This window comes from Haliotis rubra, unplaced genomic scaffold (genome assembly GCF_003918875.1).
Source record: "Haliotis rubra isolate DU_JTF1 unplaced genomic scaffold, ASM391887v1 Scf109, whole genome shotgun sequence".
Lineage (NCBI taxonomy): Eukaryota > Metazoa > Mollusca > Gastropoda > Lepetellida > Haliotidae > Haliotis > Haliotis rubra.
Genome location: NW_025764992.1, coordinates 623,885 through 645,866, shown reverse-complemented (window position 1 = coordinate 645,866; position 21,982 = coordinate 623,885). Strand labels below are relative to the sequence as shown.

General features: G+C 42.2%; 3 protein-coding genes across 3 annotated transcripts; 1 reads left to right on the top strand and 2 right to left on the bottom strand.

Annotated features, from left to right (window-relative positions):
• Positions 1-377: 377 nt before the first annotated feature.
• On the bottom strand, positions 378-1,223 carry LOC124283069 (putative protein CRIPAK). The gene has a single exon (XM_046719089.1). It carries the CDS (start codon positions 1,221-1,223, stop codon positions 378-380), a length of 846 nt encoding a protein of 281 aa, XP_046575045.1.
• Positions 1,224-6,376: 5,153 nt separating this feature from the next.
• On the top strand, positions 6,377-13,431 carry LOC124282607 (lambda-crystallin-like). Its single transcript, XM_046718633.1, has 6 exons — positions 6,377-6,597; positions 9,461-9,695; positions 10,067-10,228; positions 10,848-11,042; positions 12,462-12,567; positions 12,728-13,431. The coding sequence occupies exons 1-6, from the start codon at positions 6,557-6,559 to the stop codon at positions 12,937-12,939; spliced, it is 951 nt and encodes a 316-aa protein (XP_046574589.1). The 5' UTR covers positions 6,377-6,556; the 3' UTR covers positions 12,940-13,431.
• A 1,036-nt stretch (positions 13,432-14,467) lies between these two features.
• Positions 14,468-21,760, bottom strand: LOC124282598 (lambda-crystallin-like). The gene is made up of 6 exons (XM_046718622.1): positions 21,692-21,760; positions 19,733-19,967; positions 18,766-18,927; positions 18,048-18,242; positions 15,254-15,359; positions 14,468-14,930 (listed from the first exon to the last, which is right to left on the bottom strand). Exons 1-6 carry the CDS (start codon positions 21,745-21,747, stop codon positions 14,713-14,715), a joined length of 972 nt encoding a protein of 323 aa, XP_046574578.1. The 5' UTR covers positions 21,748-21,760; the 3' UTR covers positions 14,468-14,712.
• Between the last annotated feature and the right edge of the window lie 222 nt (positions 21,761-21,982).

The window sequence follows — 21,982 nt, the reverse complement described above, 5'->3', positions numbered from 1 at the left end:
TCCTGTTCGGCGTGGCTGATTTCATTTCCATGGGGTTCTGATCTTGATTAGCTATTTCCATTTTTTATCGGTTAAAAAATACCAGCCACATAGAGAAACTGTGCACACAGAAAATTCATTTAGAATTGGAATACAACACAGCAAAGGTGAAATGCAGCCTGGTTCAGTGTCGGAGCGTTAGCACAGGCGCAACAGACCCAGGGAACCAGGCTGACACTTTATTAGCTGAAGTATCGGACCACAGCAAAATGTAAAAAGAACATGAACAATATCCGTAACGATGACGTCAGAAGTTCAAAATCGAGTAGGGGGTCAGCAGTGCATCGACGACGCATAGAGGCTACCAAATGAGCATGGAAGGCCTGGGGAATGGCCTGTCATATTCTCTCCAAATCTCGTGCCAAGTCACGAACGTTATCTGGAGGATGTGGAAGACGGCATAGACGGTGCTCCATTTCATCCCACACGTCTTCTATTGGGGTGAGGATCCAGTGAATTTGCAGGCCAGGGCAGTAACATGGCATTGTTCTGGTGGAGGGGCAGGGCAGTAACATGGCATTGTTCTGGTGGAGGGGCAGGGCAGTAACATGGCATTGTTCTGGTGGAGGGGCAGGGCAGTAACATGGCATTGTTCTGGTGGAGGGGCAGGGCAGTAACATGGCATTGTTCTGGTGGGAGGGCAGGCATTGCAGTAACATAGCATTGTTCTGGTGGAGGGCATGGCAGTGGATGGCATTGTTCTGGTGGAGGGACAGGGCAGGTAACATGGCATTGTTCTGGTGGAGGGACAGGGCAGTAACATGGCATTGTTCTGGTGGAGGGCAGGGCAGTAACATAGCATTGTTCTGGTGGAGGGACAGGGCAGTAACATAGCATTGTTCTGGTGGAGGGGCAGGGCAGTAACATGGCATTGTTCTGGTGGAGGGGCAGGGCAGTAACATGGCATTGTTCTGGTGGAGGGGCAGGGCAGCACGTAATTGTTCTGGTGGAGGGGCAGGGCAGTAACATGGCATTGTTCTGGTGGAGGGGCAGGGCAGTAACATGGCATTGTTCTGGTGGAGGGGCAGGGCAGTAACATGGCATTGTTCTGGTGGAGGGGCAGGGCAGGGCAGTAACATGGCATTGTTCTGGTGGAGGGGCAGGGCAGTAACATGGCATTGTGACATTGTTCTGGTGGAGGGGCAGGGCAGTAACATGGCATTGTTCTGGTGGAGAAAATCCATTGCAACCCTAGCGACGAGCGTTGTCTTGTTGAAATGTTATCCTGGTCCATGACGTTGCAGAAAAGGAACTGCCACAGGCTTCATAATCTGATCCTTGTAGCCAACACCGGTGAGATTGCCCTGAACAATCACTAGAGGGGTTCTGTGGCGTGCTGTTATCCCACCCCAAATCATGACAGAGCCATCTCCAAAACGATTCCTCTCCACGATACAGTTGCGTGCATAACGTTCCCCTAAACGCCGGTAGACACGTTGGCGCCCGTCACTATGGGAAATGTTGAACCTCGATTCATCTGTAAACACAACATTCCTCCACCATATTCGAGGCTGGCGAACATGATTTCGACACCATCTTTGACGGTTGTCTCGATGACGTTGTGTCAGAATGGGTCGTATGGCAGGGCGTCGTGGTCGAATCCCATACTGACGTAAACGATTCCTGACAGTGTTGGGATGGATACGGCGCAGTCCTGGAATGGTCTGGGACGTGGTCACTGCCGTCTGGAACCTGTGTCTGAGATGAGTCACCCGAATCCATTCGTTCTGTCTTGGCGTTGTTACGTCAAGGACGCCCAGAACGTGGGTGGTCGGCGACGTCATTACTGTTTCAATAACGCCTGACCATGCAGACATTGTGTTACGATGGCATTGGAAATGTGCTGCCATCTGTTGTTGGCTCATTCTTGCTCGAACCATTCCAGTGGGTTCATGACGTTGTGCAGCTGTTAATCTTGGCTTGATGTGCATGTGACTTTTGTGAGCGTTTGAATGACCAAAGATTAAGCTTTCGACAGTGACAGCAATTTGAGTTTCAAATGCTGTGTGCAGCTCAACGTGCAGTAACACATTGCAAGTCCATGGGCCACCATCAATGACGTCACGTCGCCTGGCACGTGCATGAGCGTTTGATTGTCTCCAGTATTTGCAGTGTTTACAACTGTATTTACGTATACAGATGCTGTGTGCCTATTTATATTTTCTGTATGTACAGTTTCTTTATGTGGCTTGTATATTCAATTTCGTCAACTGCTTATGAACTGAGCACATTTGAAGTTTTTACTTCGATTTCGGCATTAATAGAATTTCTTTCAACATCTTAAAAAATCATGTGCACAACAGTGAGGTTACATTTTTCAAGTCTGAAGAATCACGTTATTTGAGCACTACACTGTTTATTGATGAAATCGTCAAACTATCAGACTTACTTTGTGAAGGAACAAAATTAGTCCAGGTTCCTGTCCAAACGACTTATCGATGGCATTACGTCGAAAGTACCAATCGAATGGTAGCTAATTAATTGAACACAAGTTCTCGCGCAATGCGATATTGATATCAAATTGTCTTTAAATCCATTGTTTTGCTTGAACATATTTTATTCAATGTTGAAAGGGATTGGGCACAAGTAATGTAACTTATTACCGTCCGATCCCGTCAGAAACATGGACAATAATGAATGGACGTAATGGATGGACGTAATAATATAAAGACATATTATTCATTAATCGAAGCGCTTACTTCGTACAATGCATTTATGCACATGTCTAAAGATATTTTCATTAATAGTATTTGGCAGAGCAGGGTTGCCGTAAAGAATGGTATGTCTGAGTGAACTTTTGATAGTTCAAAGTCTTGCTTCAAATCAAAACGGCAGCTCACAAATTTTGGACATTATTAAAAGAATCTTCCACCGGAGCACCACAATTACAAGCTTTACTCACTGATAAATTAACACGAAAACGATCTGCATGTAATGAACTACACGAATGTCTTAACTTCGTGTGTAGTATATTTATCTTTATTTCACCAAATAGAAAATAATGAACTTTTGTCATTTTTTCAGATCACTTTGATTTAAACGATGATAATGAATTTGTATATTTTGTTGTAGAGGAGAGATCATTCAATAAACTTGCAGAATCATAAATAAATGACTTTTGGAGAATTGAGGTGCGAAATTTAGGAATAGCCAAATCTGATTTGTTATGCAAGTTGTATCCGGAAATGGTTTCAGTAAAAGGTGGAAGTAAATCTATCAGGTAATCAGGCGCTTGCACATTAACAATTTTGTAGAATGTACACAGTTGTCTTTGTGCTCGTCTAACTTTCAATGGTAACCAACCAGTTTCACTGTATATACTATATCTTGAAGCGCATTTAGGCAGTCCGGTTACAATTCTTGCTGCTTCAAGTTGTAATATGTGCCTGACTCTGAGCGTGTTGGTTCGAATCCCGGATGGGACTCAACCCAACAAAAGTACATGTACTAGAATCTGTACTTTACTAAGAAAGTGTAATCCCAAATATAACATATTATATGTTACATTTGACCACTTTCTAAATGGCATTGTGTATTCATACGAGTCAGCAGTTACCAGTGTCATTACAAGATATAGACACAAGATCATGATACAATAAACTGCTGATCGCCATCATGGCCACAATGTGTGGACAGTGTTCGGAATATATTGTTAGTTAATTTGTTACGTGATTGTTTTGTGTGTTTTCGGATTTCCACTTTTTTGGTTACATTTCCATCCATTTCAAAACATCAATGCATGATTTTGCATATATATGTGCATAAAGATGTACACAAGATTATGTTTTCATTTAGATGCTCTATCTAAAACATTACACGGGGTTGCTGAAAAGCATATGTAGAGACGACCAAAAGGCATGAAAGCTTGCTTGTTTACAGTCTGAGAATGCTGTGAATTTTGTTGTTTGATAATATCTATATATTTCTTGTTGTAAAGGTTTGAAATTTGGTTTGATTTTCTTAATAGTACATCTGTAAAGCATAGATTTTGTTATAAGAATAATTGCATTCAAAGGGTTATTATTCATACCCTTAAATCCAAATGATATATTCTCTTCATTGAATTCGATGTTTCCTTCATCATACTTTGTAAGCCATTCTGAAAGTTGTCTCCATATGATTTTAGCATATTGACAGGTATATATAAACATGTACAATGGTTTCATGTGAATCATTACATAGAGAACATGCTGGGGATTCAACGTATCCCATCTTAAATAACAAGTTATTGATACTCAGTATATTATGAATGATTTTAAATTGAAACCATCTTAATTCACTACTTTGTGTACATCGTTTTGCCATAAGATTAATATTCTTCCACTCTGTATCAGTGTACTCTTTTGTAAATAATCTTCCCATGTCAACAGTGTTTTGAACGGTTACAGGCCGGGAGAGCCACATTTCCGAAACAGATAGCCTAAATTGATGTGGCTCTCCCGGCAATAGTTACGGCTGCGTGAACATGGAATGTGGCTCTCCCGGCTATGCTGTCAAAACATGCTAAGTGATTCAAACACGTTACCGTATTTAACAAAACAAGACATGTTTCCTTATAATTTTATTCAGATCACAACAGGTTTTGTTTCTGTAATTAGCACAATATAATATACTTATAGGTATATTACATATAATAAAAATATCACGTAATAATAATAAATCTTAATCTGTAAAACATAATAATAATGATAATGGTTTAGTTGACATGTGTACAAACAGATACAATGGCATAAGATCACAAGACATTCTTTTTTACACCACCTACTGCAGATGAAGGAGTGAGTGAGTTTACGCCGCACTCAGCAATGTTCCAGCTATATGGCGGCGGTCTGTAAATAATCGAGTCTGGACCAGACAATCCAGTGATCAACAGCATGAGCATCGATCTACGCAATTGGGAACCGATGACATGTGTCAACCAAGTCAGCAAGCCTGACCACTCGATCGCCTCTTACGATAAGCATATTCGCCTTTTGTGGCAAGCATGGGTTGCTGAAGACCTATTCTACCCCGGATCTGCACGGGGTTGCAAATGAAGGAGGTCACCCACATGATCCGAACAGTTAACTGGGGATGAATTCCATTATATCTTTAGATGTTCATATTTTAGCCAACAACGCATCACTCACCTAGAAAATAGCTCTTGTTCCTCCCTTATCTCTCTACATATAAGAAATTAATGTCAAGTACTAAAATTTCAACAATCAAACACCTATCTAAATTTATCAAATGTATATGTTCTAGTTTTCAGTAATCATTGCGTATATTCCCTGTCACCATCTTGTATACTTTGTATATTCTGCATTCCATGCATTTTGTGTACTCATGTACCACCGGAGGTGGTTCCATTTTGAGTAATAAACTCTGAGTGAAGAAGCTAAACACCGCGCTTGCGTTTCTTGTGAAAACAATATTATACATGGGGACACTCTTTTACCGGTTACGGTAATCCATTAATTAATTAATCTATTGGAAATGTTGCTTTACCGGCTACGGCCATGTGGCCTTCCCGGCAATAGTCATGTTGAAATGTGGCTTTCCCGTCCTGTCACCGTTTTGAACTTTGTAAAAGTTGAATGTAATAAACTCATTAGACTAACAGCTAATCTTTGAAATGAACATATTTTACAGAAAATAAAAGTTTTTAAATTAAAATTGTAAATACCATAAAAAGGAGCCCAGTAACAGCTAGTCTCTGAAATGAACATATTTTACAGAAAATAAAAGTTTTTAAATTAAAATTGTACATACCATAAAAAGGAGCCCAGTAACAGCTAGTCTCTGAAATGAACATATTTTACAGAAAATAAAAGTTTTTAAATTAAAATTGTAAATACCATAAAAAGGAGCCCAGGAACAGCTAGTCTCTGAAATGAACATATTTTACAGAAAATAAAAGTTTTTAAATAAAATTGTAAATACAAAAAAAAGGAGCCTAGGAACAGCTAGTCTCTGAAATGAACATATTTTACAGAAAATAAAAGTTTTTAAATTAAAATTGTGAATAGAATAAAAAGGAGCCCAGGGACTTTCTTCATTTTCAGCCTGAAGCTGTGGAAATCTAGACTTGCCACACTGTCTAGACTTGCATGGGCTTTCTTGGATATATTTGCTTCAGGGTCTGTACGACAGACTATAAACTCATATATAATGCTGAACAGCCTCGTTTATTGTTTATTTTTGACATGTTATAAGGCAGAATGGGATTACATGATTGTTATTCCTATGATAATAACCTACACATGTCACAACGGTACATACTTGTCTCTGTTTTTATTGATCAAATTCATTCTCTTGAGGCTGAGTTCATTATTATAGAGGTAGGACAGCACTTGCATGACGTGCAGTGGTGCATACATTTGTTTTGATAAGAGTGCAGGCGGAACGAGGAGTGGGCGAAATAAGGACAAGCCAAGGCCGCACGGCACGCAACAAACAGGTCAACTGACTGGCTCTGCTTATCTCCTCACAACACCGGCTTCTGGTCACTGTAACCCAGTGACACGTATTGCCCACAATGGCAGACAAGGACAGCAGAAAGATCGCTATAGTTGGGAGGTAAGTCACGGAGGCAACTGTAGGTGCTGTGGGTAGATGATATCCCAATAGTGGACATAGGGCCAGTCGGGTTCAGCCGCGGCGATTCGAGGTGATATTCCACGTGTTTACAACAATGTTGGCCAACATGCCACGCGCTTGAAGCATTCGTGACCAACTCGTGTTATTCCGGGACAAGCCGAATAGCGAGTTACGGAAAGAGGCGAGTGGTGACAAATGGCGCTTGAAGAAGAACGGCAACTCTGTTTCCCGAGTCTTTGTATTTCAACTCTCTCGCTGTCAGAGGGGAGATCGAATCGGGGAGTACGTTATCTTCATTTGTGCATTCGTACATATGGAAATTAATTCTAACGTAGAACACGTTATATATGTAATTACTATTGATTTTAGTTTTACGCTATGAAATCTCGATTTAAAAACAACAACAAAAGAAACAAAAACAACTGATATGACGTTGTTACTACACTTAATAGTGAGTGAGGAGTTTAGTTTTACGCCACACTCAGCACTATTCCAGCTATATGGCGGCGGTCTGTAAATAATCGAGTCTGGACCAGACAATCCAGTGATTAACAGCATGAGCATCGATCTGCGCAATTGGGAACCAATGACATGTGTCAACCGAGCCTGACCACCCGATCCCGACACTTAATAAACTTTATTGGTAATATTACGTCATAGATGACTTATACGGTACGACCTTCTGTATAACGTCCCAAACAGACAGATGGCACCACTAAGTTTTTGTAACAGACAAACACGCTTTCCAAGTCAATCAGGGACGGTGGGGTAGCCTAATGGTTAAAGCGTCCGCTCGTCACGCTGAAGACCCGGGTTCGATTCCCCACATGAGTACAATGTGTGAAGTCCATTTCTGGTGCCCCCCGCCGTGATATTGCTGGAATATTGCTAAAAGCGGCGTAAAGCCATACTCACTCACTCCAAGTCAATCAGCAAATACTTACTGATGCAATTATCTAATCCTTCAGCAATGCTGAATGGATCGTTGTCGACAAGAACATTACAGATGTGAACGACCTTCTCAGTGAAGTCGACACCAAATGCGCAGCAGCCCTGGTTCTTCTAGACCTATCTGGGGCGGTGGGGTAGCCTAGTGGTTGAGGCGTTCGCTCGTCACGCCGAGGCCCGGGTTCGATTCCCTACATGGGTACAATGTGTTAAGCCCATTTCTGGTGTCCCTCGCCGTGATATTGCTGGAATATTGCTAAAAGCGGCGGAAAAACCAAACTCACTCACTCTAGACCTATATTCGGCCTTTGATACCATCGACCATGGTATCCTCCTCTCCCTGCTTGAATCGCGCATTGGCATCTAAGGTAGAGCTCTAACTTGGTTTAAGTCCTACCTCACGGACCGATACCAGGCTGTGATTATACATGGCTCCAAATCAAGCCGTCATCATCTGGAGTACGGAGTTCCTCAAGGTTCAGTCCTTGGACCTCTGTTGTTCACCATATACACTCTGCCAGTTGGAGATATCGCTAGGAGGCACAGTCTATCATTTCATCTGTACGCAGATGATACTCAGATTTATCTTGGATTTAGACCTCTTGTCCCCTCTTCAACCGCAGATGCTTTTCAATCAATCTCAACATGTATTAAGGATATTCGACACTGGATGGCTGAAAATTACTTGAAACTTAATGATGATAAGACAGAACTTCTCATCATCAGCTCCAGAAATATGATTCCTCGGTTACAAACCCCAGGTCTACAAATCGGGAACTGTTTGGTCCAACGAAGTGAAAAAGCTAGGAATCTTGGCGTCATCTTCCAATCTTCGTTAGTTATGGACGAACACACTGACGCTGTATGCAAAACCGCATACTTTCATCTTCGTAACATCGGGCAAATTCGGCGGTATATCGGCACTGAGGCAACAAAGACTCTAATCCATGCATTCGTTACCTCACGCATGGACTACTGCAATTCCTTGCTATATGGTTCCAGTCAACAGTGCTTAGCCAAGCTACAACGAATTCAGAATTCGGCAGCCACACTTATTTGTGGAACTAACAAGCATGAGCATATCACACCAATCTTGCAACAACTTCACTGGATTCCAGTTCAGTACCGCATTCAGTACAAGCTTCTCATGTTTGTGTTCAAAGCCATACATCATCAAGCTCCATCATATCTTGAGGACCTTATCCACAAGTATGAACCAGCCAGATCGTTGAGGTCTTCAGCAACACTTCAACTGACAGTTCCGAGGACGCGGACAGTTCAATTTGGTGACAGAAGTTCCATCAAGGCGGGTCCCACTCTGTGGAATAAGCTTCCGCAGAACTGTCAGACAATCACAGACTTTGAGACGTTTAAGCAAGAGATTAAGACCCTTTTATTCCAACAAGGCTATGGCCTGCGCCTCTGAGCAATTATTGGATTCAGGCGCATTACAAATCTGAACTTTATTATTATTATTATTATTACCCCAGGTACGTTTCTGTGTACTGAAACGTACCAAAGCCAAAATCAGGATACAGAAACGTGCCGTTTCCTTGATCGAAACTGTCATACAGCTGCATTAGATGATTTTCTGTGTACAGAAACGTACCTGGTGTACATATCTGTAGTACCTGTGCCGACAATGAACCCTTCAGCTCTAGTTATCCATCCCTCTGATAAGAGGATCGGTTGGCCAGACTCGGTGACGCGCTTGATATGCGTTATCTCATACGAAATGGTCGTGGATGATAGTCATAATACCAGTCACCGGATTGTTTGGTCGAGACTCCATTGTTTTTAGACCGCTGTCATATGGTTGACATATTCCTGAGTGCGGCGTTAAGACAACTAACCAACAAACAAATATTAACCAATCATTTATGACCTGTTACAGTGGCCTCATTGGACGCATCTGGTCCATGATATTCGCCGGGGCTGGGTACCGGGTGTCTATATACGACATCAGTCCTGAGCAGGTTAAAGGCGCTCTGACCTCTATCCAGGAGTCCTTGGCTCGGTATGAGAAGGAGGGCAGTCTGAGGGGGAAGCTGTCGGCCGCAGAACAAGCCCAGCTGGTGACAGGAAGTAGTGATCTTGCAGAGTGCATGCTGGGTGCCAAACATGTACAGGTACATGTCATGATTTTGAATTATTGTGGGTAGATAAGATATGTGTCACATAATTGAGACCATTTTCAATCCAGCAATATTCCAATGTCAATTCCAAAATGTTTAAAGAACACATTATTGTGCCTGCTGAGGGACTGGTGAGTAGTGTAGTGGTTGAAGTGTTAGTCCCCGCCGTGATCACGCCGAAGGCATACATGGGTACAACTTGTCCATTACTGTCCCCGCCGTGATATTGATATTAAAACGGCGTAAAACCATAGAGTATTGCCCATATTACTAGAGTATTGCCCATTCACTTACTTACCCGAAACATACCAATGGCCCACCAACGTACCTCATTCAGTTCCATGGTGGTTGTAATCTGTTTAAAGGAATGCGTGCCTGAAGATGTCAACCTCAAGAGGAAAGTGTTTGAGCAACTGGACCAACATGCAGGACCAAACATGGTTCTTGCAAGCTCAAGCAGCTGCATCTTGTCTTCCGATTTTGCAGCAAACCTGAAGCACAGAGAGAATGTACTGATTGCTCACCCGGTAAGTGAATATGGCGTAATGACGATTCAACTTACAGAGGCTGGTAGTTCCATTGAATTTAACTTTACATTTGAGTCTTCAGTGATTGATAAGCTATGTTTTGTTAAATAATCAGCTTAAACAGTTTGAGCCGGAAGGGCGAGAGGAACATAAACAAACATCGAGAGTACATCAACCCATGGGCCCCGAGGGACCAGTGAACAACGTATTTATCTTACCGAACACCTTAATTTTAATTTTATATGTTGTTTGAAGCACGGGTAAAAATCTGTTTGTAGCCATCGCTAGATATGGCTGACAAGAAAAACAGATTTAGAGTTATCTCCCTTCCATTGATTTGCATTTGCAAAACATCGGTAATTTCCGTACATCATACGTGATTCAATGTAATTCGAGATAAAGAATTACTACCACGAAGTACCAAATGAGTTGCCATTGACAGCGGGGTACATTGAAATGTTACTCGCTTGTAGTCGCGGGGTACATTGAAAATAATAGAAGAGCTCTCAGCCAATCAGAAAGCGACATTTATGTGTGAGGTAAGATAAATGAACATGTCAAATGCTGACTAGTTTAGTGATCGACTAGACCATGCAAGTGACCACTCTCACTGTTGCAGGTAAATCCCCCCTACTTTATCCCGCTGGTGGAGCTTATCCCAGCCCCCTGGACGTCCCCGGATGTGACCCTGAAGACCCGGGCTCTCATGGAGGAAGTGGGACAGTCGCCCGTCACCCTCAACAAGGAGGTCCCAGGATTTGCCCTCAACCGCATCCAATATGCCATCATCAACGAATGTTGGGACATGGTCAAAGTAAGGCACCTGATGTGGTCTCCAATTTTATCTAGTATGTCACCAGTCAGGGAAAGGCATCGGATGTGGTCTCCAATTTTATCTAGTATGTCACCAGTCAGGGAAAGGCATCGGATGTGGTCTCCAATTTTATCTAGTATGTCACCAGTCAGGGAAAGGCATCGGATGTGGTCTCCAATTTTATCTAGTATGTCACCAGTCAGGGAAAGGCATCGGATGTGGTCTCCAATTTTATCTAGTATGTCACCAGTCAGGGAAAGGCATCGGATGTGGTCTCAATTTTATCTAGTATGTCACCAGTCAGGGGAAAGGCATCGGATGTGGTCTCCAATTTTATCTAGTATGTCACCAGTCAGGGAAAGGCATCGGATGTGGTCTCCAATTTTATCTAGTATGTCACCAGTCAGGGAAAGGCATCGGATGTGGTCTCCAATTTTATCTAGTATGTCACCAGTCAGGGAAAGGCATCGGATGTATGTCACCAGTCTCGGATGTGGTCTCAATTTTATCTAGTATGTCACCAGTCAGGGAAAGGCATCGGATGTGGTCTCCAATTTTATCTAGTATGTCACTAGTCTATGACATAGTTATAGGGAAAGGTATCGGATGTGGTCTCCAATTTTATCTAGTATGTCACCAGTCAGGGAAAGGCATCGGATGTGGTCTTCAATTTGATTAAGTATGTCATCAGTATGAACAAGTATAGACTTGGTCAAGGTCGAAATAAGGGACATTGTGTGATCTGAATTTGTATGCCATACATGGTAAAAGCAGTCAAAAGCGCAAGGGATGTGTGTGCTCCAAATATGGTCATCTAAATATGTCATCAGTATAGAAAGGCAGCCAATGTGGTCTCCAATTTGATCAAGTGTGTCATCAGTCAGGTCAGACAGGCAAAGGGTCTGATGACATCGCCAATTTGATCATGTCACCAGTCAACATAGGTCAGACAGGGTAAAGGGTCTGATGTCTGTCACCAATTTGATCAAGTGTGTCATCAGCATAGGTCATCTTGGTAAAGGGACTGATGGCATCGCCAATTTGATCAAGTGTGTCATCAACATAGGCCAGACAGGGTAAAGGGCCTGATGTCATCGCCAATTTGATCAAGTGTGTCATCAGCATAGGTTAGACAGGGTAAAGGGCCTGATGTCATCGCCAATTTGATCAAGTGTGTCATCAGCATAGGTCAGACAGGGTAAAGGGACTGATGCCATCGCCAATTTGATCAAGTATATCATCAGTATAGTGTATAGGCTAGGATCTGATGCGATTCCTTACTTAATCAAATTTGCCATCATCGTGGGACAAAGAGGAAAGAATCTGATGTGGTCCCAAATATTTCATCCGTATGGGACATAGTGAAGGGTCAAAGATGAGAACCCTGAATATCACTGCAAAGATTCTGTTTCCTTCCAGTCCGGGGTCCTGAGTCCAAGTGACATTGACAGAGTCATGTATGATGGCCTGGGGCCCCGCTATGCCTTCATCGGACCCCTGGAGACAATGCACCTCAATGCTGATGGTAAGTACTTGCACCAGAGTTTACTGAAAATGCCAACCTAGTTTCATGTCTTTTACCTCAGAAGTGAGGGGATGCTTATAGAACTTTATTATTATTTTCATGCCAACATCTGATTACCATTTGTTTTAAACTATTGTTTCCGGTGCACCTGTTTTTGCAGGAATCGTAGACTACTGCCATCGGTATGCCAATGGCGCCTACAAGGTGTGCGAGACGTTCAAACCGCCCCCGGTGTTGTACGACGTCCCCACGGCCGAGACAGTGCAGCAGGAGCTCAGTCAGACAATTCCACTTGAAGCACTCGCTGACAGACGGAGATGGAGAGACGAACGCCTAGCCTCACTGGCCAAACTCAAACGTGATCTGAACTAACACACCTGCCCCTTAACTGTGTGACTTGTTGTGTCGAATATTTGTGCCGTTAAACTGGTTTCCTTTTAAGTGTCACTTGTCGGTTGTCACCGTAAATCATTGCGCATGGGAGAATGGGAACTAGTCTACCTGTGACGTGTACCTGTCTGTATTGATAATTGTCTGTGTTGTACGGCTGTCCATTGTGTGTGTGTCTGTCTACAAGACAATATTACCGTGTGTCTGAGAGCAACGTTGAAAGTGCGGGTCACTGTTCCACTGTTTACGGATATGTACTAAGCTAGTCTATTCTATTGTGTAAGAGAGGAACACATGTCGAGGTTTTGGCAGCACTAGCGGGTGCATCTCTTTAACAAAGAAATCCACAAGGTCAGATATATATACAAGAGGGGGAGGGTGTGAATTCAAATACACCTCATGTCAAAAGATTCAAATCCACTTGATGTCCCAAGATGATAATATGTATTACTCACAAATAAATATTTGATCACCTTTCAATGTGTGGCTTGATGTTTACAAGACGTCTGAAGCGGCACAGCAGTTAACAGGTTGTATATTGGACCAGCTTAGATACAGCTACAAAGTTCGGCCATCACGCCGAACGTCCGAGTTCGACTCTATATACGGTTCAACATGTGGAATCCCCTATTAGTAACCCTGTCATTTATTGGCTGGAATAACACATTCTTCAACACTGATATTGCGATAATGCTGGATGTGTGTCGGCACTATTTCACACCACACTTCTCTAAAATAATATTGCATTTCTCTCAATACTATCAGCCCTCAGGAAAGCTGCCATGTAATTTATTTAAAAAAATACGTATTTAGATTACAATATTAGATTAAAAAGTTCGAATGCATTAATGCAACGTTGCATCAAATCGAATCTCGCGCCCTCTACCAGCCGAACATTATTTCCAGCGAACGCCATAGAGTTATGTCCCTTGGAGCGCTCTTTACGAATATCTTACGCACAACTTGTGATTGAAGCCACACACCACACGCGATAGTTTACGATGTACGGAGCAATTGTTTACATTTCATATATGGTAAGTGTTCTCTGTTTGGAAGCTGTTCGCCTCGAAGTTTCAATTATTAATTTCAGGCAAGTGGTAAGGGATAATAAGTCTTTTATTGCATCAATAGGAAGCTAAAGTGAGTGCATATGCTGCACTATATATATAATATAGTTCAAAATATTGTGTGAAATTGTGCCAAAGAATACCCAATTACTTTTAAATAGTTAATCTGTCGTCGTATAACAGAGTAACTATAATCTGTTTTTCTTTAATACTCCCCGTGGAACAAATAACCAGCAGAGATGTCTGGATACGTGAGCTATGTAACAAAATGTAATATTAGAGCACTGTGTGGTCAAAAGGGTGTGAGAGTAAATATACCGCCCGTTACAAACTTCTAGCCACGGCTGAGTCATGTCATTTCTCAATTACTTTGAAATAAATATGGTGGTTTCGTCGGATGACAAAGTAGCCATATTTGAAAAAGAATGAAGAATAAACACTAAAACCTTTTCTATCATCTATAATAAATATAATATACACCCTGGTTAGTTTCGTGTTTATCCAGAACTGATGCACCCCACACAACGATTTAATGGACATATCCCCAAGCAACTAGTGTATGTCCCAAAGCGACGTGGCTGTCAAGAACTTCATAACGTGATACGCAGGTACTCATAAATTAAACACATGCATAGTTTCTCAAATCCATACATCTGAAGACAGTATCATTTCCTAGAACCTGTTTCTACTATTTCTCGCTCAAGTCCCTCTTCAGTTTGGCCAAGCCAAGAAGTCTCCTATCCCGCCATTGTCGTCTGCTGTCCAGCTCTGACACTGGACCCGCCACTTGCTCCATTTCTGACTGAACGCGTTCCATCGTGTCACCGTCCATCAGTTCCGGGTCACCGGCTGACCTTTGAACTCGATAGATCACGTCCCGGTAACGGTCACAGAAGCTTACAAAACCTGAAAAGTAAAACGGACATCAGTTGTCTGGAGTCTGGATACCAGATTGGGAGATTGATGACAATGTTTGCATTTAAAGTCACGGTTAAGACATGCATGCGACGGTTAATTGTTATGAGTGAGTGTGGTTTTACGTCGCTACCAGACAATCCTCTAGTCATCAGCAGCATGAGCATTGATCTACATAACTGGGATACGATGACATGCGTCAACCAAATCAGCAAGCCTGACCACCTGATCCCGTTAATGTCCTAATACGACAAACATGGGTTGCTGAAGACCAATTCTAACCCGGCTCTTCAGGTGTCCGAATATGTACGTACCATCTGCGTTAAGATACGCTGTCTCGAAGGGTCCAGCAAAGGCGTATCTCACGCCGAGACCGGACGACATGACGCGGTCCAAGTCAGCCACGCTCACAATACCATCCTGTTGAACACACAACAACATTAACCATAACATATTTACCAAGCTGTCCGATAGGCCACACAAAACATTGACCTATAAATATCTCACCATTCCATCCTGTTGAAGGCACAATACAATCTGACCATGCCCCTCTGTAGGCCACGCAAAACATTGACCTATAAATATCTCACCATTCCATCCTGTTGAAGGCACAATACAGTAAACTATCGCAAAGGAAATCTCACCATCAGCTGTAGGGCACGCAAAACATTACCCCACTATGGCGTCTTGTATGATAAACAAAACATTAACCTATAATTGATTGAGTGAGTGAGTCTGGTTTTCGCCACTTTTAGCAATATCCCAGCAATGTCACGGCGGGGGACACCAGAAAAGGGCTTCACACATTGTACCCATGCTGGGATTAACCTATAAGAACCTCACGATGACATCCTGTTGCAGGCTATGGACAAAAAGCAATTGCAAAAGAAATCTGACCATGCCCCTCTGTAGGGCACACAAAACATTACCCCATGGCATTATCACCATGGCTTCCGGTATGATAAACAATTTCGCCTATAACCAAAACACCTCACACACACACACACACACACACACTCTCTCACACACACACACACACACACACACATCTTGTAAGGCACAGAAAGTATTAACCTTCATAATCTCACCATGACATCCAGTAGGATACATACACCAAAAAGTTCCTTATAATCTGTAAGTGTTCATTCATACATAAATCATCAGAAGTCAATGTTTAACCCGACAACAACAGTTTTGTAACGTTTTTAAAGACATCGTTTTACTTCTTGGAGAACGTGTTTCACTGGTACATCATCATTTGCCACGAACACGTTGCATCATGAAGTCACCGTGTACGTTCAACATATCCTGGAGTACAAAATGGTCCACCTGAATTATGTCTATATGTTCATTCATGTATATGGAATTGTATTGCCATCCTCGATAATCTCCAGGGTATACGTTACGATCACTATAGTGGAGAGTGATCGTAACATACCCTGGAGATTATCGAGGATGTTGTTTTGCATGTTCCGCTTGGAACTAGATTTGACTTGGGCTCTTCCATTTGTGTTGTCGCGAACATAACACTGACATTTCGTTTCTATGAATAATGTGCAGCTTTGTCAGTATGATGCTTAACGACCGGCCGTATGATATTCTTGGTATTGCCTCGGATTTTTGTAAATAAATAGACAACATTGAAGGATATAGACGATTTGTTATAAAACAACTAAAAATGTCCAGCATCACCTACGAAGAAAAACAACAACATTGTATGGCTCGTCTCAGTGACTGAAAGAGTATCGTGTTCAGAACAAAACAATGGTTGAGAAACATTTTTATCCTCTTGCTAAAATGTGTTTGGGGATATAATTTTGCCATTGTGACGATATATCTAGGCTATCGCCATATGTATTGCGTAAGGTAACATGTTTACCCTTTCTCCAAAATGTCCATTCTCACGAATTTACCCTATTGTTAACATTTCCATGTTTACGCCTTGTGCTTACCCAATTGTTAACATTTCCATGTTGACTCCATGCATTTGCCCTATTGTTAACATGTCCATGTTGACGGCATGTGTTTACCCTATTGTTAACATTTCCATGTTGACGCCATGTGTTTACCCTATTACTAACATCTCCATGTTGATGCCAAGTGTTTACCCTATTGTTAGCATTAACATGTTGACGGCATGTTTTTACCCTAATGTTAACATTAACATGTTGATGTATTTACCATTGTTATTTACCCATGTATTTACCCTATTGTTAACATTAACATGTGGACGCCATGTGTTTACCCTATTGTTAACATTTCCATGTTGGCTTAGTGCATGTACCCTAATGCTAACATTTGACGGCATGTGTTTACCCTATTGTTAACATTTCCTTGTTGACGACATGTGATTACCCTATTGTTAATATTTCCATGATGATGCCATGTGATTACCCTATTGTTAACATTAACATGTAGACGCCATGTGATTACCCTATTGTTAACATGAACATGTTGAACCCATGTGCTTACCCTATTGTTAACATTTCCATGTTGACGCCATGTGTTTACCCTATTGTTAACATTTCCATGTTGACGCCATGTGTTTACCCTATTGTTAACATCATCATGTTTACGCCATGTGTTTACCCTATTGTTAACATCTCCATGTTGATGCCATGTGATTACCCTATTGTTAACATTAACATGTAGACGCCATGTGATTACCCTATTGTTAACATTAACATGTTGAACCCATGTGCTTACCCTATTGTTAACATTTCCATGTTGACGCCATGTGTTTACCCTATTGTTAACATTTCCATGTTGACGCCATGTGTTTACCCTATTGTTAACATTTCCATGTTGACGGCATCTGTTTACCCTATTACTAACAACTCCATGTTGACGCCATGTTTTTACCCTATTTCCATAGAGATCTTTTTGGAACGTAATATGTTTACCCTTTCGCCAAAATGTCCGCTGTGATGAAACGCGTTGACCATCTTGCCAACCTGTCCATAGTGATGTTACATGGTTATCCTGCTGCTAACATTTAGAAGGCGACGAATGTGCGTAGCTTGGTGCTTACATTTCTGTGGTGAAGAATATGCTATTAAGCGCTAAGAATAAGATGATAAGTACGTAAGTTGACGCGGTGACGTTTACCCTGATAAGACGCCAGCCTTCTCCCAGGATAGCGTAGTGGATACGGTTGAGAACGAAGCCGTCAATCTCCCGGTTGAGAATGATGGTGTCCTGTCCAATGCAGTCCATCAACGTCTTTGCTGTGGGAACGACGTCCTCGGCAGTCCAAGGGGCGGGGATGAGCTCCACCAGTGGGGCGTAGAAAGGTGGGTTGGTCTGCAGGGAACAAAATCTTGTAGAAAAAGATACACCCCAAGTGACTCTTAAAACAATTAATACGTTTAACGATTATTATTTACCTGATCTGATTTGATGAGGCGGGCAGATCCTGCCTTGAAATTTGAGTGTTGCGCTGCACCCAGCAAACTGTCTACTATTTGTTAATAGTAGAATCTGGACCATGCCGGCATCATGAACATCGATCTACGCAATTGGGATACGATGACGTGTCAACCAAGACAGCGAGATTTACCACATGTTTACTCGGTTCAATGCATTGGTGTGTTTCTTGGTAGAATGTCTTCAACTTGTTTAATAGCAGTAATACGAACAAATCTGTTTACTGGTTTGAATAAAGTGAGAAGCGTTACAATGAACATACTAATAACCAAGTGGCTTGCGTAGAAAATGTTCCAATGTGTTTGCGTATTGGGTGAAATACACAGAACATATATCAGCACGTCGCTTGTATATTTTAGTAGGGAGTATTGTAAATGGGTGGGTCAGGTTTATAACATACCGGGTGGACGACGATGAACCTTGATCTGTTAGATAGTTTCTCTGAGATCAGTGATGGTAGCAAGGCGCTGGTGGAGCTCGCCAGGATTACATCACCCGACACCTGGCTGTCTAACTCTGTCCATACTTGCTGTTTGAGCTCAAGTCGCTCCGGGACACATTCCTGTGACAATGGAGACACATGACATACATCAGTTGTTCTTACCCATTTCTTGCAACTAGAGGCGGTGGGATAGCCTAATGGTTAAAGCTTTTGCTCGTCACGCTGAAGACCCCCCGGGTTCGATTCCCCACATGGGTACAATTTCTGGTGTCCCCCGCAGTGATATCGCTGGAATATTGCTAAAAGCGGCGTAAAACCATATTCACTCACTCACTCTTGCAACTATATCTCAGTGTCCATAAACATTCCATTAGAAGCCATATATCGGTTGAGCGTGTCACATATCAATTGTCTTTAAACGTTCCACAAGGGGCCATATACATGTATATAAATTATCCGTGAACATTTCCCCTCATATGTTTCAGTTGCCCTTGCAATTGCTTAGACACAAATTCAGGTGCAAAAGACAGTGTGCCCCCATATATTTGATGGAGTTATTCGATGGTCATGTATTTGTTACGGGTACCGTAGTTTTTTTTCTACATTGAATTTGCAGTTTGTCGACGACTCTCTTGAAAACGTTTCGTTATAATCTTTTTTTTTGTCAAATCAAGTACTTTCTATTGCCCGACAGTTCATATAAGATACTCTTAATCAAAGATTACACGAAACGAACGTTTATATCAGTTGCCAGGTAACTTTACTTGAATGGCACATCACAACTGTACCGGGTCCTGTTTCACAAAGCGATCTTAGCGCTACGACTGTCGTAACTCTATGTTAAAGTATGGGAGCTACGATGGTCGTAGCGCTATGATAGCTTGGAGTAGCCTGAACCAGACGTTGACAGTATTCTCCCACTTACCTGGATGTAGAAGGCGCCCTGAAGACAGTCTTTGACGGAACCCACGGGGGAGATGCGGTCCAGCTGCTGCTGAGCACTAAGAGTACCCCGGGGCAGCCCCTCCTCCTGAAGCTTCTCCAGCTGGGCCCGGATGTCGTCCAGGGCCCGGGACACCTGCTCCGGGTCCACGTCATACAGGCTCACCTTGTAGCCTGCACAGGCGAACAGCATACACCAACTCCGTCCAATCAGGCCACTGTGAACGTGAGTGAGTGAGTGAGTTGGTTTTACGCCTCTTTTAGCAATATTCCAGCAATATCACTTCGGGGAAACCAGAAATGGTCTCCACACATTTACCCATGTGGGAAATCGAACCCTGGTTTTCGGCGTGACGAGCAAACGCTTTAACCACTAGGCTACCCCATCGCCCCATATCTTAAGTGAAAGGAGTATGACAATAGACTATATACCAAACTCTGAGTAATGTGATCCCAAGACTTACAAATCGCTCAGCAACATCAGATGTGTCCGTTTAAAAACACGACACAGATATTGAGCCAAAAGCCTTGGAATGAGAAGTATCACCTGCACTTGACATGGTGCCTGTATGTATGGTTGTTGTATTTGGAGACAGATGGCAGTTGCAGTCTGCTATGTCGATCTTCATCAACACAGCTTACACAGTCACTAAAGTTCCTAATTGTCTCTTTTGTTAAAATACACCCATTAAAGTGATTGTGCGTAATACATGCACACTGTTGAGGGTTTGGGGCTCTGAACCTTTCAGCCACCCCATGCACAATTAAATATGGAATGGATGAGGCGGTTTAACTGTTCATTTATTCCAACTGAACTGTGCCTGAACCCTTGTACAAAAAGTCCTGGAAGTGAAGGGGCAACTCTGATGATTTGTCTCATAATTTTGGACACCCGAATAAAAATCTTGTTTAAACAAACGATCATTATTTTGTTGTCCTTTTCGCTACTTTTTATGAGTGGGTCTGTCGATTTCATGTGACTGTGCAAAGTTTGATTTTGTTGCATTTATTAGATTTTGTGTTAGTGAGCAATTCATCGGTCTCAAATGAAGTCAAACGTACTATAGTATCAGATAAAACAAATTGAAGCGAGAGAATGTGCCGCATGTAACCCTGTCTGTCACTAATGAATGTAACCCTGCGCTCTGCGTTGCATGATCATAATTTAAACCCTGAAGCATTCATTCAGTCATTCAGATAAGTGTTCATCATTAAACTCTTAGTCATTCATTCAGATGTACGTTCATCAATACAACCACCAAACCATTCACTGAGTTAATTAGTTGATATTATTAAAAACTCACGATGCGCAAGTGATGATAATACACACTATGCAGATCTAGATCCGATCACCTGCAGTCGATCTAGGTTATCCGTGTTGGTGTACTCGGAGGACGGACCAAGCAAACACACAACGTGGAGTAATCTATATAGACATTCATGCATCCAGATTTAAACGATCTACAATGTACTAAAATGTTCCATCAAAAAAATAAAAAGTCAGTGGAAGAACTCGCCTACTTCCAACTTTCATAGTGTGTGTTTTACTCATATGTGCATTTAATCACCGTGTTTGGCTACACATCAAAATAGGATGCATATGAAATGTCCTAGTAGGATTTCAGGAACAGAAATCATCACCCAAACGCAACTTAAGCTGTCTTCTAGCCAGCTCTCAATAGAAGAACTCAATAGCATAAAGGACGTCTTGGCCGCAGCATCTGTAAGAAAGTATAATAATTTGTACCTACTTATTTATACATGTATTTGTACCCAGCTGTTGTATTTGTATTTTATTGAATACCGATATCCGAACATGGCCTCTTTCAAATGCGTCACCACACCTTTTTGAACGAATGTACAACTAATAATGTGCAGAGATATAAATACACACTACATCCACAGGACCAGCCAAATTTCCACATACTGCACCTTCACCCACCTGCCAATGACTGCAACTTTCTCCTCACGAACGGGCGTGCTGACGGTGTCGGCCATGATGTGTCGTCTGCTGATGGTAAGCTGCGCTTCACTCACTGCGCATGACACTCCCGGTCGTGACAGGAATGAGATAAACCAGGGATAATCTACGTCTTATATAGTCTCCCTGTAATTTTGTAGACGTGATCAGACACTACAAACATGAAAAGGTATCCTGTTGTGCACCAACATATTTTTACCTTCCAAAGGTTAGGATCTTGTACATACCACTCTTCTGAATCTCTAATAACGG